The 19,296-nt window shown below is 57.4% G+C and overlaps 1 protein-coding gene across 1 annotated transcript in view; it reads right to left on the reverse strand.

Annotated features, from left to right (window-relative positions):
• The window catches only part of NKAIN1 (sodium/potassium transporting ATPase interacting 1), a 212,728-nt gene that overhangs the window by 17,638 nt on the left and 175,794 nt on the right, over positions 1-19,296 (reverse strand). The window contains exon 6 of the mRNA XM_075908789.1: positions 13,489-13,570. Within this exon, the coding sequence (XP_075764904.1) occupies positions 13,489-13,570 (82 nt within the window). The remainder of the gene's footprint in view (positions 1-13,488; positions 13,571-19,296) is intronic.

A 19,296-nucleotide genomic window follows, 5' to 3' on the forward strand; every position in this document is an offset into this window, starting at 1 on the left:
TGGCTTGTGCCAGGTCTGCGTCCTACCCCCACTGCAGCTCTGCATTTAAAGTGTATTAGAAGCGAGGCGAGCAGGCACCCTGGCTCAGTTCTGGCTCGTGCCAGGGCGGGAACTCAGCTCCTCCCTCCCCCCGGACAGGGGCCGGCAGCCAGTGCAATCCACCCTCACTCCCGAGGAACCCCCTGCCACTCTGCACTGCTGAATTGTATCAGAGACAGCAGCGCAGAGCAACCGGCAGCCGGTCCGCAAGGGGAGCTAGTTTTTAAACTGGCTCCCCTCACAAACCAGCTCCTGCCTGGCACCACATGCTGCTGCCTCTGATCCAGAGGCAGCAGTGCAGAGTGGCTTGGGGCTTCTTGGGAGGGAAGCCGGATTGCACTGGCTGCCGGCCCCAGCCCTGGGGACTGTACAATAATTGAATAACTGATAAGAACTCACGAGATTAATCGACTATTCAGTTAACCGATATTTAACACCCCTAGTGGTGCACTCAGGCAGTTGTTTTGAGGCGCCTGGATGGACTGTCTCAGAAAGCCCCGGCTGGTGCCAGGTGAGGTGTGCTGGCTTTAGAAAGACAGTGTGTCCAACAGGGCAAGTGAGGTTCCCAGTGTTCTGGCACGTGTGTCTGTTCTACTCGCATTCTCATACTGCCCTCGTCTCCAGAGCAGCTCAGGGTCTCCGGCCGTCTGTAGGGAGTGGGCTGTACTTCCTTAGGTTGTAGGCCATCGAGTTTGGAGCTGTCAGTCTAGGTTCAGGTGAATGGCTGTCACCCTCACAAAGCAACCAGTGCCGTCCTCAGGGTGGGTGGCCTCTGGTCAAGAGAGGCCCACAGCTGGAAAGCCGGGAGGTGCTGCAGGTTGGGGCATTGGCAGAGCTGTGGGGGAACGCAGGGCCGGAGCAGCAGGACGGCTCTGGGAGGGAACTGCAGGGCTGCTCCTGCTCTCCTCACCCTTCCCGAGTCACCGAGAAGAGCCCAGAATTCACTGGTGCATAGTGACAGTGCAAGCCGCCCTCTGCAGCCTCCAGCCCTGGGACAGCGCCAGCAAACCAGCAAGGGGCAGGAGACAAAGGTGAACAGACGCCGAGTCTGCAGGTGGCTGGCCTGACAGCCTGGTCAATGGGGTGTCAACCCAGAAATCTAGGCTTCCCTCAGCTCGCTTCGCAATGCTGCAGGTCCCCTTTAAGGGAAATTACACACGAGGAAATTATTTTGAAATAACTCCCCAAATAACTATTTCGGGATAGCGCGTCCACACTACAGGGGGGGCCTCGAAATGAGTCCGAGGCCGGCTCCCCTCATGTGGATGCGCTACCTCGACGTGGAGCCCCAGGAGGCACTGGGGGGTAATTCCTTCGAATGACGCTGTTTTGAAACAGCAGCAGCGGAGCCGCCACACTCCCGCTATTTCCAAATAAGCGCTATTCCCCGCGGAAAGCAGGAGGTAGTCGCTCGAAATAACGGGCTTGGTAGTGTGGACGCTCTGCTTGTTATTTCAAATTAACTCCCTAGTGAAGACCTGGGCTAGGAGTCCCAGGATTGGCTCCCTCCACCTCCTCGTGGGCTGGCCTGCCTATAGCACTGAGGGCTGTGGAAAGCGTTGTGCCTTGTGGGACTCAGGTGGGGTGACTGGAAGTGCCACAGGGTTGGCAGACGCGTTCATCTGTATCCCGCCGGGGGCGGAGTCCTGGCAGCAACAGAAGCCCCTTTCATAGAATCATAGAATCATAGGACTGGAAGGGACCTCGAGAGGTCATCGAGTCCAGCCCCCCGCCCTCAAGGCAGGACCAAGCTCCATCTACACCATTCCTGACATCCCTGCACCATCCTTTGGCTGCTGCAGTGTCTGCCACAGTGCGACAGCGGCACCGTTGCAGCGCTACAACTCGTGGTACAAACGTGTGGTGTTTAAATCGATTTCTCGGCCGTCCCTGCACACGTGCGGAGTCCAGGCCTGCGGAGGCCCTTGGGCGACACTAGGCAGCGAGGGCTGGGACCCGCAGTCCGGCTGTGTCCAGCATCCCCCAGAAAGCACCCTCTGTAGAATCACGAGCGCCCAGTCCAGTGTGTGTGCCAACACGCTACTTCAGCTCACACGCGTGTGCGCCCACTGGCGTTCACATGCCCTTCTGGGTTTGGGCTCCAGGGCAGGCTCTGTACGGGCAGGCTAGGCAGCCTTTTTTAGAAACTGGGGCCCGGGCGCTTAAAGAATCAGATGACGGCAACGGGGCTTCAGCGGCTCTTTGGCATTGGACTGAAGCGAGGGGCGAGGCAGTGAGTGAACGTGCAGGCAGGGAAGCTGCCTCCCGCTGAGGTGTGTCTGGCCCGGGGCACTGCTGCCAGCCCTGCAGCCCTGCAATCATTGCTGTTACTAATACTAGGCTGCCCCCGTTCTGCTTGGGCGCGCGCAGTCTGCTCCCGAGTTATGAACCGAACAGTCAGTCTGAAGAGGCACCTTGCCAGATGTCAGACACTCCAGCGGGCTGCGACTGCCTGGCCTGAGCCCCAGATGCAGACCACCTGCTCCCGCTCGCTCTCAGGCCAGCTCATAGACTCACAGACTCATAGACTTTAAGGTCAGAAGGGACCATTATGATCATCTAGTCTGACCCCCTGCACAGTGCAGGCCACAGAATCTCACCCACCCCTCCTAGAATAATCCTCTCACCTATGTCTCAGATATTGAAGCCTTCAAATACTTTGAAGGCCCCAACATGCAGAGAGTCCTTCAGCTGTGATCTGTGCCCAATGCTACAGAGGAAGGCAAAAAACCTCCAGGGCCTCTGCCAATCTACCCTGGAGGAAAATTCCTTCCCGACCCCAAATATGGCGATCAGCTAAACCCTGAGCATGTGGGCAAGACTCACCAGCCAGACACCCAGAAAGTTCTCTATAGTAACTCCTATCATCCCTCCATTGACCTATTTTCCACTGATAATAAATGGTCAATTAGTTACCAAGATCATGTTCTCAAACCATCCCCTTATCATAGAACTGGAAGAGACCTCAGAAGGTCATCAAGTCCAGCCCCCTGCTCTAGGCAGGACCAATCCCAACTAAATCAACCCAGCCAGGGCTTTGTCAAGCTGAGACTTAAACACCTCTAGGGATGGAGACTCTACTACTTCCCTAGGTAGCCCATTCCAGTGCTTCACCTCCCTCCTAGTGAAATAGTTTTTCCTAATATCCAACCTGGACCTCTCCCACCACAACTTGAGACCATTGCTCCTTGTTCTGCATCTGTCACTACTGAGAACAGCCTCTCTCCATCCTCTTTGGAACCTCCCTTCAGGAAGGTGAAGGCTGCTCTCAAATCCCCCCTCACTCTTCGCTTCTGCAGACTAAACAAACCCAAGTCCCTTAGCCTCTCCTCATAAGTCATAAGCTCCAGCCCCCTAATCATTTTGGTTGCCCTCCGCTGGACCCTCTCCAATGCGTCCACATCCTTTTTGTAGTGGGGAGCCCAGAACTGGACACAATACTCCAGATGCGGCCTCACCAAAGCCGAATAAAGGGGAATAATGACATCTCTGGATCTGCTGGCAATGCTCCTCTTAATGCAACCTAATATGCCATTAGCCTTCTTGGCTACAAGGACACGCTGTTGACTCATATCCAGCTTCTCATCCACTGTAACCCCCAGGTCCTTTTTTGCAGAACTACTACTTAACCGGTTGGTCCCCAGCCTGTAACTATGCTTGGGATTCTTCCATCCCAAGTGCAGGACTCTACACTTGTCCTTGTTGAACCTCATCAGATTTCTTGTGGCCCAATCTTCCAATTTGTCTAAGTCACTCTGGACCCTATCTCTGCCCTTGAGCGTATCTACCTCTCCCCCCAGCTTAGTGTCATCCGCAAACTTGCTGAGGGTGCAATCCATCCCCTCATCCAGATCATTAATAAAGATATTGAACAAAACCAGTCCTAGAACCGAACCTTGGGGCACTCCGCTAGAAACCGACCACCATCCTGACATCGAGCCGTTGATCACTACCCGCTGGGCCCAGCCTTCTAGCCATCTTTCTATCCATCTTACCGTCCATTTATCCAATCCACATTCCCTTAACTTGCTGGCAAGAATATTGTGGGAGACCGTATCAAAAGCCTTGCTAAAGTCAAGGTATATCACATCCACTGACTTTCCCACGTCCACCGAGCCAGTTACCTCATCATAGAAGTTAATCAGATTGGTCAGGCATGACTTGCCCTTTGTGAATCCATGCTGACTATTCCTAATCACTTTCCTCTCTTCCAAGTGCCTCAAAATGGATTCCTTAGGGATCCCTTCCATGATTTTTCCAGGAACCGAGGTAAGACTGACCGGCCTATAGTTCCCTGGATCGTCCTTCTTCCCTTTTTTGAAGATGGGCACTACATTTGCCTTTTTCCAGTCATCCGGGATTTCTCCCGATCTCCACGATTTTTCAAAGATAATAGCCAAAGGCTCCACAATGACATTTGCCAACTCCCTCAGTACCCTCGGCTGCACTAAGTCCAGACCCATGGATTTATGTACGTTTAGCTTTTCTAAATAGTTCCTAACCTGTTCTTTACCCACCAAGGGCTGTCCATCTTCATCCCATCTTGTGTCACTTGGCGCAGAAGTCCAGGAGCCGACCTTGTCCGTGAATACAGAGGCAAAGAAAGCATTGAGTACTTCAGCTTTCTCCACATCATCTGTCACTAGGTTACCTTCTTCATCCAGTAGGGGCCCCGCCCCCTCTCTGATCACCTTCTTCTTGTTAGCTCCTCCCAAGGCCAATTCAGCCTGCCAGCCGGGAGAGGAATGGAGTCCTTGCGGCATCCCGGGGGGGTTCAGCGACCCGAAGAGGCTTCAGGCCAGGCTGGGGAGGGGTCATGTTAAAGGTCTGTGGGGCAGAGGAGTGCCAAGATGCCAGGATGGGCGAGTGCGCCCAGCGTTATGTCCGCTCTCCTATTGCCAGAGCCGGCAGGAGCCCGTCCCGTCCCGGTACGTCTAGACTCCACCCCTCTCTTGACAGAGAGATGTAGATTAGGCACGTCGAAATTGCTAATGAAGTGGGGATTTAAATATCCCGGCTTCATTAGCATAAACATAGCTGCCACTTTTTTCCGAAATGGAGCTTTTTTTATGTCCCTCAAAAAATGAGGTTTACAGGATCTGTCAAAAAAGGGTTTATTTTCAACAGATCCACATCTAGACTGCCTTTTTTTCCCAAAAAAGCTCCGTTTCGAAAAAAGTGGCAGCCATGTTTATGCTAATGAAGCGCGGCATATTTAAATCCCCACTTCCTTAGCAATTTCGACGTGCCTAATCTACGTCTTGCTGTCGACAGAGCAATGCAGTCTAGACGTACCCACAAGCCCAGGCGGGCGCTTGCACGGGGCCATCCGCGGTGCCCGAGCGTGCTCAGAGGCCGTGCAACACACAAAGCGGGTTTGTAGCTCACTCCCACTCGTTGCTTGAAACGTGCCTGGCTCCGAAAATACAAGGCAGCTGGAAAAGGCTTGTGGGCTCCCCAGGCCCTGGGAGCCAGCCAGGGATTCGCTTCTCGAGGCCTGTCGTCGTACTTGCAGAATTGCAAGCTCTGGTACCCCACGGATCCATTAACGGATGAAGAATAAAGCAGCCGCTGCCCCATTGCCAGCCCCACCTGGGGCTCGATCGTAAGTGTTCCTCAGTGTCTCCTACCTAGCGCAGTCCTGCTGAGCGTGTGAAATCTGACCTGCTCCCAGCGCTGGCAGGCCCAGCTTACACGCTATGCAGAAATGAAGCCAAAGCAAATCATAATTCAAGGCTTTGTCTAGCTGAGTTTTGTCTGTAGCGCCTATCGCTTTGTAACCACCGTTAGAGGACCCTGTATCTCTTGTGGCTTCAAGAACGCTCATGAAACGCTGCTGCAGAAATCTCTGGTCGCGCCCACGAGCCCTGCAGCTTTCGGCACTGCTGCAGCCAGTTTACGGCAATTACTGCTGAGCCGCTGGCTCGGGGAATCCTAGAGCTGGCTCCTTTGTGGTTGGGGTAGTCACTGAGTCCCAGCCTGCAGCCAACGATCCAGCACTGAGCATGGGCAGCGTGAAAGAGTCGGCCTGCAAAGCCCTCCGAAAGGAGATGCTGGAGTCTGACTTGTAGCCGCTCAGAGAACTGCCAGGCTCCCGGCTGCTCACTGGGGGGGCAGTGATGCCTAACGTGGCCGGTACCTGGGCTTTAATCTCCCAAAACAGAACCCTCATGAGAAACCACCCCAGCCTTTCGGTTCATCTTTGGAACAACCCGCCAGGCTCACTCTGTGCCCAGGGAGCTTCCTGGACAGGCCTGTGCTCCCTGCGCCTGGCGCTGCTGCTCTTCCCAAGCGGGAAGGGGTTTAGGCAGCTGCAGGTGCATCTGGCCAAGTTCAATTCACTGCATGCGCCGTCCGGCACCGTTCCGTGAGCGGTACAACACTGAGGAATCCAGGCCCGTCCAGCCGCTTCACACTGTCTGCTCCACAGCGGGGGGCCAGATCCCACTGAATTCAGTGTGTCGGGCTGACATGCCAGGATTTGCCCAATAACACCATCACACACTACACATTCAAATGGGGGCAACTGATCCCTGGAGGCCAAAGGAAGCAGAATCCCCAAGAGCTCTGTGCACTTTGGATGTGCATTTGGTGCCTCGCACAGTGGGCAGTATTCCCGCTAATTCTGCCAACCGTGTGTGGAATAAATTTTGTTATGGGCGCCAACGCACGGGTGGATGTGCACCGCCAGTAGAAACACATGCTGCTGGCTGTGGGTGCTCTGTCAGTCAGCAGGGTGGTATCTGAACCTCTCAAACACTTAGCGTAAAGGGAACACTGACAGCGGGGTCCCGAACCCCCGCAAGGGACGTCAGGTGCTACTGCAATGCCACACTACGGCCGGTTGTGAGCCAGCCCGTTGTCTTGGTTGCTTGGAAAGAAATTCGACCCTCATTGCAAACTCAAAGAAACACACGCACGGCTCCAGCACTGGCCGATGCTCTTTGACTGGCTGCCCCAAGGCCGTCGCAGAATCTGGTCTCAGCACAGCCGCCAGAGTTCGCAGGCCTCCTCTGCCGTCATGCCTAGTCTACCAGTGGCAGGCTCCCTCTGCACAGCACCCTACTGAGCTGGGCCAGCCGCCCCAGGGACTTGTCCTCTGCCAGCCCCCAAACTGGCAGGGTTGCGTAGCCAGCTGTGACGGCGCGTTGGGGGTTCCCCGTCTCCTGCACCCCGAAATGGCACAAACAGACTGCACCAGCCAGTGGAATTGAGGGTGGTTTATTGCTCCTCCAGCACAGCGCAGCACAGATGTAGTCTGGTCACAGGAACTGGGCTAGGATGCCTCAGGCCCCCTTGAGATGGGGGAGACTGGGCCCCTAAACTCCAGCCCCTTCCCCTAGGCTCTCCTCCATGCCCTCCGACAGCCAGCAACCAACTCACTAACTTCCAGCCCTGCCCCCCAGCCAAGGCAGCATTCCACCTTCCTTTGTTCCTCTCCATGGGGGGTGTCTGGCCACTGGTTTGCATAGTGACTCATCCTGTTTTGCTGGGTCGTGGTCCCCACGACAGCCAGTGGGGGTTCCCCCAGAGCCAGCAGCATAGAAACCAGCCAGGTACCCCCACTACGTCACAGTTCTCCCCCCTCCGAGAGCGAACTGAGCAGGGTCACTCCGCTCGTGACCTAGGGAAGTTCGGGTCCTCTGCGTGGGAACCCGCCCTGGGGACATGGGTGCTCCCCTTGACTCGGGCCGGCCGTGGCGAGGCCCCACATGAATTGGCTTCCCTCTGTCCACTCGCCGCCCCGCTCCAGGGCGACTGGCACAGGCCCGTCCTCGGGGGTCACACCCACCCTTCCACTGGCCTTGATCTCTGGCCAGGGTCTCTCGGGCCGGGGCCATGAGCCCAGCGAGCCTTCTCTGGACAGCCAGGGCGGCTTCCACCCCCGATGCTCCATCCAGGGAGGACTTCCCCTCCCATAACTCTCTCAGCAAGCCCAGAGGGTCTATCTGGGGTAGAGACCCCCAAGCCGCTTTCCTACTGTCTTGGGCCTTCCCGCCCCTCTGGCAGGAGTCACAGGACCGGCAGTACCGCTGCACGGCTGTAAAGATTCCCGGCCAATAGAAGTGCTGGAGCAGCCTCAGCCGGGTGCTCCGGATCCCCCGGTGGCCCCCAACGGGGGAATCGTGGGCCAAATACAGCAGCTTGAGGCGATACTTTCGGGGGACGACCAGCTGCCGCTCTACCCTCCATGCCCTCGCCTTCCTGGGGGGGAGCCACTCACGGAACAGGAGCCCACGCTCCCGCAGGAATCTCTCCTGGCCACCTCTCCCCCGGGGCTGAGCTGCATGGAGGCCAGCCTGGTCCCTCAGCCTCTGCAAGGAGGGGTCTGCCTGCACCTCAGCCTGGAATTCAGCTGCTGAGGCAGGGATCGGGGCCTGTCCCCCACCTCTGCCTAGGTCCGGAGTCCCAGCCTGGCTGGACCCCGTGTCCACTGGGATGGGACCCTGAGGATGCTGCCAGGAGTCCTTCCCTGGACCCACGTTGTCAGCCCCCCGCTGGCTCTGGCTCCAGGTAGTGACTAGAGCCCGCTGGGATTCATGGGGCCACTCCTCTAGGTCATTCCCCATCAGCACCTCGGTGGGCAAGTGCGGGTGCACCCCCACTTCCTTGAGGCCTTCCTTCGCCCCCCATTTCAGATGCACCCGGGCTACAGGCACCTTAAACGGGGACCCGTCTATGCCCTTCAGGGTCAGCTGCGCGTGGGGTAGTATCCGCTCCGGGGCCACTATGTCGGATCGGGCCAGAGTCACCTCCGCCCCCGTGTCCCAGAAGCCCGTCACCTTCCTACCATCCACCTCCAGGGGTATGAGGCACTCGCTCCGCAGGGGCCGTCCTGCCCCCACCCGGTACACGGAGAAATCCGCCTCCTGAGAATCAGACCTCCCAGGGGAGGTGCACTGAGCATCCTTCCCCTCTCTCTGAGCTGAGGTTTGCCTGCCAGCCCCTGCCTCTGGGGCAGCCTGCCCTTCCTCCCGCCCCAGCCAGTTAACCCTGGAAAGTCCCCGGTCCTGGGACCTGGTGCACTGAGCCCTCTTGTGGCCTTTTTGCCCACAGCGATGGCAAGTTAGGCTTTGGGCTGTCTCTGTCCCGGCCCTGGCTGGTTCTCTGGGGCACAGATGACCTGTTCCTTGGTCTCGCCCCGTAGTTGACTCCCTCCGTCGCTCAGCCGAGATCCGGTCTCTGCGCGGTTCCCTCTCTCTCCGGGACTCCCGTTCACACCCGGACCGGCTCTCCGTGAACTCATCCGCCAGTCTCCCGGCCTCCTGGGGGTTCTCTGGTCTCCGGTCCTTGAGCCACAGCCTCAGTTTGGGTGGGCACGCTTCATAGAACTGCTCCATCATGACCAGCTTGAGCAGCTCCTCTGCGGTCTGGGCTCCGACTCCAGACACCCACTTGCGGCAGTATTGCGCCAGGCGGGAGGCCAGGTCCACATAGGTCTCCCGTGGCCCTTTCTGTACCCCCCGGAACTTCTTCCTGTACATCTCGGGGGTCAGCCCGAACTTGTGCAGCAGGGCCTCCTTGACTCGGTTGTAATCCCCTGGCTGTAGGTCCTCCAGCTGACTGAGCACTCCGGCCGCCTCCTGGCTCAGTGCGGGGATGAGCTCCTGCAGCCAGTCAGCTGGGGGAACCCGTTGCAGTCCACAGGCCCTCTCAAAGGTACTGAGGAACCCGTCTATGTCACCCATGTCCTTCAATTGGGCCACCACGGGCCTCTCCAAGCGTCTGGCAGTCCTGGGACCCTGGGGCCCATCCGCACTTGGCGCAGCCGGTGCCCCGCCGGTTCTCCACTCTGCCATGGCCAGCTCATGCTGCCGCTGCCTCTCTCGATCTTGGCGCTCCCTCTCTCGATCTTGGCGCTCCTTCTCTCGGTCCTGGCGGTCCTTCTCTCGGTCCTCTACTTCCAATTCCCTGATCCGCAGCTGGATCTCCAGGCGCCGCAGCTCCGCTGGGCTGTCCCCTGCCCTAGATGGGCTACGGCTTGCAGGCCTCCCGGGAGACGCTGTCTCATCTCTCCGTTGGGTTCCAGCGCTCCTCCCCCTCTCTGAGCCTGACACACTCTCAGGGGGGGTCTGGCTGCTTCCCCTGGGGACAAGATCCTGGCCCTGTGGCTGGTCATTATCTTCCAGCTGGGCAATCAGCTGGGCCTTGGTTGCTTTCTGCACAGGCAAGCCCCTCTCTCTGCACAGCCCCACCAGCTCTGCCTTCAAGAGTCGGGCGTAGGCCATCTGCCCGCTGGGCCCCTCGGTGCAGACTCACCAGTCTAGTGCTGCAGCGCCCCACGATTCCCAGGAACCGCTTCGCTCTGTCTCCAGCACGCCTGGCTCCAGGGCTCTTGCTTCTACTGCGCCTTGTCGCTTGCCGCTGGAAGCTCCATCCACGGGGTGCAGTGCATCCCACTTCTGACACCAGTGTGACGGCGCGTTGGGGGTTCCCCGTCTCCTGCACCCCGAAATGGCACAAACAGACTGCACCAGCCAGTGGAATTGAGGGTGGTTTATTGCTCCTCCAGCACAGCGCAGCACAGATGTAGTCTGGTCACAGGAACTGGGCTAGGATGCCTCAGGCCCCCTTGAGATGGGGGAGACTGGGCCCCTAAACTCCAGCCCCTTCCCCTAGGCTCTCCTCCATGCCCTCCGACAGCCAGCAACCAACTCACTAACTTCCAGCCCTGCCCCCCAGCCAAGGCAGCATTCCACCTTCCTTTGTTCCTCTCCATGGGGGGTGTCTGGCCACTGGTTTGCATAGTGACTCATCCTGTTTTGCTGGGTCGTGGTCCCCACGACAGCCAGTGGGGGTTCCCCCAGAGCCAGCAGCATAGAAACCAGCCAGGTACCCCCACTACGTCACACCAGCAAAGCGGTGACCAAGTGCCAAGGGGCACATTGCACCCCCAGCTGCGCAGGGAACAGCTGACAGCCAGCTGAGTGTCAGCCCTGCAGGCGGGGCAGCACCGCGCTGGGGCCGCTTTAAGGCCGAAGTTCTCCACGCCACGCCAGCGTGGCTCTGTCTCCCTTGGGAGGCTGCAGCACCCAGGGACTCGGGAGCGAGGAGACGGCTCGTTTGCAGGCTTCCAAGTCATGAGGTGACATTTTCCTGCATGTGCCTACGGGCTCCCCTGTGGCTGCCCAGCCACGAGGTAACTAGCCGTCCCCGCCCCAAAGCGCTTCTGGTCTGAGCTAACACGCTAGCGACAAAGCAAAGCAGAGAAGAAATGTCCCGTAGCCGCCTCTGAGTGGCATTTATGTTGGAAAAGGCTCCTCCAGTTCCCAGCCATCTCCCTCCTGGGAGCCGAGGGCCAACTCAATCCCGGGCGTGGCCCTGCAGATTTCACCGCCCCCCACGACGTGTTCCTCCCCCCGCTGCGCTGCAGCCCCTTTGCGCTAGCCACCTCCCCCGCTGCCCGGCTACGGGGCATTTCCCTTTGGAGCCCAGAGACGGGCAGCGCTGAGCCTGGGCACGGCAGCGCTCGGGAGGCATTTCTCTCCTCTCTGCATCTCTAATTGCACTGCCTGCCCTTGAATTTACATACAAGACTTAAAACACAATTAATTTTTGGCAGCCAGCAAAGCCCAAACGAGGCTAATCCCTTTCGGTTTTTCATCGTTATCTCATTTGAGCATTTACCTAGTTAAGCTCCATCGGCGGGGGGGGGGGGGGGGGGGCACTTCTCTGAAGAGACGCTGCTCCCCCTGGAAAACACCCGGCATGCCAGAGGCCTAGCGGCTGCCCAGCACAGGGCTGGAGAGCCACGGAGCAGAGCCAATTTCTGCACCGCGCTCCCACCCCCGGGCCCTGGGGCAGCTCTTGTTTCTCTGGATCCAGGGCCCTGGGGCCATTGTCGGTCTGATCAATGGAGACAAGCCAGGGATAGAACAGCTGGGAGGTGGCAGGTTAAAATTGCCTGTGTTGGCGGGGCAGCGCTGTGGGCTCTGGGCAAGGGGGCTCTGAGCAAGGGCGGCTTAGGGCCGGGGGGGCTTAGGGCCAGGGGGCTTAGGGCCGGGGGGCTTAGGGCCAGGGGGGCTTAGGGCCGGGGGGCTTAGGGCCAGGAGGCTCTGGGCAAAGGGGGGGCTTAGGGCCAGGGGGCTTAGGGCCAGGAGGCTCTGGGCAAAGGGGGGGCTTAGGGCCAGGAGGCTCTGGGCAAAGGGGGGGCTTAGGGCCAGGGGGCTCTGGGTCAGGGCTGAGTTGTCTGGGACAGCTGCCTGGAGGATCAGGACAGGAAGACCGGGAGCGCTGTGGGTCTGTGGGCCAGGAGTGAGGTGCCCCCCAGTGCCCAGCCCCCACCCACACAGCAGTGAGGTGCCCCCCAGTGCCCAGCCCCCAGCCCCCACCCACACAGCAGTGAGGTGCCCCCCAGTGCACAGCACCCAGCCCCCACCCACACAGCAGTCAGGTGCCCCCAGTGCACAGCCCCCAGCCCCCACCCACACAGCAGTGAGGTGCCCCCCAGTGCCCAGCCCCCACCCACACAGCAGTGAGGTGCCCCCCAGTGCCCAGCCCCCAGCCCCCACCCACACAGCAGTGAGGTGCCCTCCAGTGCACAGCACCCAGCCCCAACCCACACAGCAGTGAGGTGCCCCCCCAGTGCCCAGCCCCCAGCCTCCACCCACACAGCAGTGAGGTGCCCTCCAGTGCCCAGCCCCCAGCCCCCACTCACACAGCAGTGAGGTGCCCCCCCAGCCCCCAGCCCCCAGCCCCCACCCACACAGCAGTGAGGTCTCAGTATCTCTCCCTGCAGCGCACTCCCTGGTTCTGAGTCTGGCCCCTCTGTCCCTTCGCTCAGTGCGAGGCCTCAGGATCCTCCTGCACATCCGGCTCCCATCGCAGTCCCTCGTGGGCTAGAACCCGACACCTCCCTGAAGCCCTGAGTCCCCATTGGCCACCTGTGGGGAAAGCGGGGGAGCCCCAAGCCTGCCCTCCCCCCGAGCCCCGGAGCTGGGTTCACGTCTCCCCCGGCTGCCCGGTCCCGCCAGGGATCCGCCGGCGCCGTTGTGGGCTTAGGCCGGGGCCTGTGTCTCTCACGACCTGGCTCCCAGAGCCGCTGCGTTCACCTCCCTGCAAAGGGCCTGGGGCCGCTCGCCCAGCTCTCGGCGAGCCTGGCGGGGTGGGGGGCACCGGGGCATGCCGAGGGGAGCTTTGCTAGTGTGTGGCCTCCCCATTTGCCCTAGCAACCCAGCCTCCCTGGGCCACTCTGGAGAGGGGGGCCCTGGTTTATAGAGAGGCCAGGGCAGGGCGTGCGACTCCCCACAGCACCTCACCCTGACGAGTAGGGCAGCTGGCCCTCTGCCAAGGGGGCTGTTTGGGGCCAGCTGTGCTGGTGGCTTGTGGCCTGCCAGGAGCCAGGGCTGATCAGAGGGGGACAGCCGCATGGCCCATGGCCAGTCCCCAGAGCCATCCTGCCCCTCGTGGGATGGGGCCCCGCTCCCCCCCATGAGCAGGGACACTCACGTGTACAAAGGCTGTAGCTGTAAGTGTGACGTCTTCTGTGGGGCCTGGTAGCCGTAGGAATCGAATCCGCCAATGAAGTCAACTGTGGGGAGGAAAGAACAGGAAGGGGGGTCAGCAGGGGCAGGAGACATGGCTGGAGCAGGATGGGGCAGTGGATTTGACTCCTTCCTTCTTCTCTTCCCTCCCTCTTGCCCCCACTCCAGGGTAGCAGCCCAATCTGCGGCAACAGGGCTCTTCCTGGCGGGTGCGATGTGCCAGCAGGACCCTCGTGTGACTGGCTGAGCAGGAGAAAGCGTTTGAGGCAGAGCGCGTCGGACTGCGTGAGCGTGACAGGCAGAGGCCGTGCATCGGCACACCAACGCGCCCCCTGGGCCCGATCCCTCTCCCCAGTGGTGGAATCCACAGGGACCCCCGAAGTCAATGCAGCGTCCCAGACAGGCTAGTCTAGACTACGGGGTTTTGCAGAAGAGCAAGCGCGCTCTTTCGGGGAACCCCGTGCGCCTCGTTTCACAAGGCATAAGGGCTCGGCCAAAAGAGGAGCCTTTTCTGCAAATGGAAAAGGAGGAGAGAGGAGCCCCTCGGAGCCGCAGAGGCTGGGAGGAGATTTGAGCTGATCTCTGTGTGCGCGCGTGTGTGATTGCTCAGTCGGGGGGTTCTTTCTCCTGCAGTTTGTGCTTTTCTAGCCACTTCCAGGATCTGAAGGTGTTCTGCAGAGGGGCTCCAGGGAAGCTAATCCCCCGGCCCTGGTGCAGGCTGGCATTGCTACGCCATGTGACACGTGGCACAGGGAGGAGAAGGATTTTCTCCGAGTTCCCCTCCCTCCCCGGCCACCACTAGACCACGCAGCCTTCCTGAAGACAGGGAAGACGAGGGGCTCTTTTCCATGCAGAGATCCCCAGCAAAGGATCGGGCCCCCACCAGGGGTGGATGAGAGTTTTGCGGGGCCCAGGGCGCGGGGCCCGGGGCAGCCGCCCCCTCACCCTGCCCTATATCTGCCGCTGGCCCCCGCTGTGGTGGCCATGTGCAAACGCAGAGCCAAGGCAGTTCTGCTTACCGCAGGGCCCTGACTACCTGTGATCTGCGAAGTGCCGGGACGCTCTGCGGCTCAGTGGACATTCTCTAGTGCCAGCAGCACTTGTGGGCTGCAGAGGGGTCACTCCAAAGAGTGGCGCGCTCACAAGGGACGGTGACTCTTTCACAAAGCTAACGCAAGGCAAATCCTTGCCTCTCCCACCCGCAGTCCTGCCTGTCTGGGGGGCAACTGCCAACATTACCTGCCTGGGCCACTGGGGGAGGAGGGGGGGGTTACATCACAGCGTGTGTGACTTTCTGCTCTTTGCTCCGTGCCAGCAGGGTTCGGTCGCTGCCCTGCGCTTTCGAAGCACGAGGGGAAAGGCTCCATTTTGTGCAGCACTTGCAAAGCAGATCCCGTGCGGGGTCTTGTTCCAGGATTGGTTCACCCCCTTTCTCTGTCACGTACCCTGGCTGCCGAGCCACCCCCCCCACCTTTTCTCGACTCACCCTCACCCTTCACCAGCCCCTCTTGTGTCCCCTTCACTGGGTTCCTGTCTCTCCCTCTTGCCATCTGTGGACGTTCTCAGTGGCTTTTCTCTCCACCCCCCACTGCCTCCCATCTCTGACTCCAGTACAAACTGCCTGCCCCCCAGCTCTCAGAACGGCCCAGGGGCTTGCTCCTCCTGACCTTTGATCTTGCCCCCCTCCCCTGCCACTCACTCCAGACCCCCCAATGGCTCCTCAGAGCTGGAGCAAGGGGCAGGTGCTGTGTCGCTCTGCAGCTCCTTCCACTGCAGTTTTTGAACCACGACCCAGTTCATGCCTCTAACTCTCCCTGGACAAATTCCCGTCCCCCTCTCGCCCACGACTGTCTCTCTGGGCCGAGCGCCAGGTGATAGCACCGACCGGTGGCGCTAAGACAAGAGAAGCTGGTCTGTGCTATTCCTATACGCGCTCTCAGCTTTGTCACTTAATTCTTCCCACTGAAACGCCAGGGAGGAATTGTCCTCCAAAGTCCTCCGTGCACTTGAAACCCACACCCTCCTACGGACACCCCGGGAGGTCTGTGAATCCCCTGCAACATGGGCAGCCACTCCACCTGAATGCAAGGCAACTTTTGGACAGGAAACTGGTATTTAAGCAAATTAGATTCTCTCCCCTTTCCCTGCATAGCAGAACCTCCGAAACACTCTGAGGGCACGTCTACACTGCAGGGCAAAAGTCGAATTAAGCGACGCAACTTCAGCTACTTCAATTGAGTAGCTGAAGTTGACATGGCTGAATTTGGCATTTGGCGCTGTCTGCACATCAAGAACACTCTTCCTCTGACTTCCCTTGCTCCTCGTGGAATGAGGGTTCCAGGAGTTGGAGTAAGAAGTCCTCCAGCTCGACAGTATTTCGAAATAACGGCTTGCTGTGTAGATTTTATTTCCAAATAACGTCAGTGACTCCGACATAACGCGGCTGCGCCGATTGTACCCTGAGAGAGCTGGTGTAGCTGATGTTCTGGAAAGATGCACAGAGATATCCACAGCATTTGAGAAGCACTGACTCCCATGGATTATCCTATTAGTGTTCTGGAAATCAGACTGAAGTCAAGGGGCCACCCTGCAGGCCTATTTGTCTTTCTAACTGAATATTCAAGGAGCTCTCAGCTTTCACAGCAGCCTGCGTTTCCCAGTCTAATAAGATATTCCATTAAAAAGATGCATTTGAATCTCAACTACAGTGGCATTAATATTAAAAGTGTGTTGACTGCACGGGTGTGTTTGAAAGCCGTGCGCTGTATGGAATGCAAAGACAGCCCAGCGACAGCAGAGGCAGATACACCCTTTGCCAGGTTCCAACAGACATAACAACATATACAACGGGCGGGGTTCAATCCCACCGGGAGATTTTTATTTTCTACAGTGTCGGTTTGCAGGGCTGGGGAAGGGAAATGAAGAACGGGAGCCAGACTGAGATCACCTTCCTCCCCTAACGAAGGCCAGGGGCAATTAGTGCTGATACTAAGGCAGAGGTGGCCAAAGTGCAGCTCAGGGTCACATTGCCCAATGCAGGTGTGACCCAGTGACTGAACAGCTGCCAGTGCAATGCATTCTGGGACCTGTAGTCTTCTGCAATTCCCTTGCAATTGGCTTGCAATTCCCACTGAGTGATCTCCAGGCTGGGGGAGACAACCGTTGTGAAAGGTGCCTGCTGGTGGAATCTCTCAGGCAGCAGGTGGGAGAGCTACAGGAGGAGGTGGCCAGGCTGAGGTGCATTCGAGGCCATGAGGAATTCCTGGACAGTATTCCTGTGGAGTCCACTGAGGTCACTGACCTAGGAGCTTATGCTCCTACACTTCAGTTAGTCTATAAGGTGCCACAGGACTCCTCGTCACTTTTGCAGATTCAGACTAACACGGTTACCCCTCTGATACTTGACCTAGGATGTGGGACTGTTGACCAGCCACTTATGGAGGAGGCGGTGGTGCAGGGTGAGCACTGGCAGCTGGTTACTTCCGGCAGCAGGCAGTGTTCCACCCCTGCTCCTAACCCTCCCACTGTGTTGTTACATAACCGTTACACTTTACTTTCTGCAGGAGACAAGGAGTCACCCCCCACAGTGGAGGAGACCAGGCCTTGCACCACCAAGGCTGAGCAGTCTCCTGCCACCACTGCGAGGAGGAAACGTAGGGTAGTGGTGGTTGGAGACTCTCTTCTGAGGGGATCGGAGGCACCCATCTGTCGCCCTGACAGTTCAACTCGAGAGGTATGCTGTCTGCCAGGGGCCCGTATCCGAGATGTTACGGAGGCATTGTCGAGGATTATCCGGCCCTCTGACTACTACCCCATGCTACTCATCCACGTGGGCACAAATGATACTGCCAGGTGTGACACTGAGCGGATCAAGTGTGACTACAGGGCCTTGGGAGTACGGGTGAAGGAGTTTGGAGCGCAGGTGGTATTCTCTTCTATCCTTCCTGTCAAAGGTAGGGGCCCGGGCAGAGAGAGGTGCATCCTGGAGGTGAATGTCTGGCTGCGACGATGGTGTCACCAGGAGGGATTCGGCTTCCTTGATCACGGGGTGCTCTTCCAGGAAGGACTGCTTGGCGGAGATGGAGTTCACCTTTCCAGGAGCGGGAAGGCCTTGTTTGGACACAGACTGGCTAACCTTGTGAGGAAGGCTTTAAACTAGGTTCGACGGGGGCAGGTGAGCAAAGCCCACAGGTAAGTGCTGAATGTGCGGGACTGGGAGATGGGTTGGAAATGGGGGTGACTACGGCCTATAATGGCAAGGAGAAAGGAGGATCAGGGCACAACAGGGAGGCAAGATCAAATCAGTATCTTAGATGCCTATATACAAATGCAAGAAGTATGGGTAATAAGCAGGAAGAACTGGAATTGCTAACCAATAATTACAACTATGATATCATTGGTATTACAGAAACCTGGTGGGATGGGACGCATGATTGGAATGTTGGTATGGAAGGGTACGGCTTGCTCAGGAAGGACAGACAGGGAAAAAAGGGAGGAGGGGTTGCCTTGTATATTAAAAATGTACACACTTGGACTGAAGTGGAGATGAACGTAGGAGATAGCTGTGTAGAGAGTCTCTGGGTTAAGCTAAAAGGGGTAAAAAACGAGGGTGATATCATGCTAGGAGTCTACTACAGGCCACCTAGCCAGGTGGAAGAGGTGGATGAGGCCTTTTTTAAACAATTAACAAAACTATCCAAAGCCCAAGATTTGGTGGTGATGGGGGACTTCAACTATCCAGACATATGTTGGGAAACTAACACAGCGAGGCACAGGCTATCCAATAAGTTTCTGGACTGCATTGGAGACAACTTTCTGTTTCAGAAGGTTGAAAAAGCTACCAGAGGAGAAGCTGTTCTGGATTTGGTTTTAACAAATAGGGAGGAACTAGTTGAGAACTTGAAAGTGGAAGACAGTATAGGGGACAGTGATCACGAAATAATAGAGTTCATGATCTTAAGGAAAGGTAGAAGGGAGACCAGCACAATTGAGGTAATGGATTTCAGGAAGGCAGATTTTGATAAGCTCAGAGAACTTGTAGGTAAGGTCCCATGGGAAGCAAGACTGAAGGGAAAAACAACTGAGGAGAGTTGGAAGTATTTCAAAGGGACCAAAAGCAAACAATTCCGCTGTGTAGGAAAGATAGAAAATATGGCAAAAGACCAGCTTGGCTTAACAAGGAGATCTTGCATGATCTCAAAATAAAAAAGGAGTCATATAAAAAATGGAAACTAGGACAACTAACAAAGGATGAATATAGGCAAGCAACACGGGAATGCAGGGACAAGATTAGAAAGGCAAAGGCACAAAATGAGATCAAACTAGCTATAGGCATAAAGGGAAACAAGAAGACCTTTATAAATACATTAAAAGAAAGAGGAAGACCAAGGACAGCGTAGGCCCACTGCTTAGTGAGGAGGGAGAAGCAGTAACAGGGAACTGGGAAATGGCGGAGATGCTCAATGGCTTCTTTGTTTCGGTCTTCACCGAGAAGTCTGGAGGTGTGCTTAACATAGTGAATACAAGCAGAGAGAGGGTAAGTTTAGAAGATAGGATACACAAAGAACAAGTTAAAAATCACTTAGGAAAGTTAGATGTCAGCAAGTCACCAGGTCCTGATGAAATGCATCCCAGGATACTCAAGGAGCTGATAGAGGAGGTATCTGAGCCTTTAGCTATGATCTTTGAAAAATCATGGCAGACAGGGGAGATTCCAGAAGACTGGAAAAGGGCAAATATTGTGCCCATCTATAAAAAGGGGAATAAGAACAAC

This window comes from Pelodiscus sinensis, chromosome 25, assembly GCF_049634645.1.
Source record: "Pelodiscus sinensis isolate JC-2024 chromosome 25, ASM4963464v1, whole genome shotgun sequence".
Taxonomy (NCBI): Eukaryota; Metazoa; Chordata; order Testudines; family Trionychidae; genus Pelodiscus; species Pelodiscus sinensis.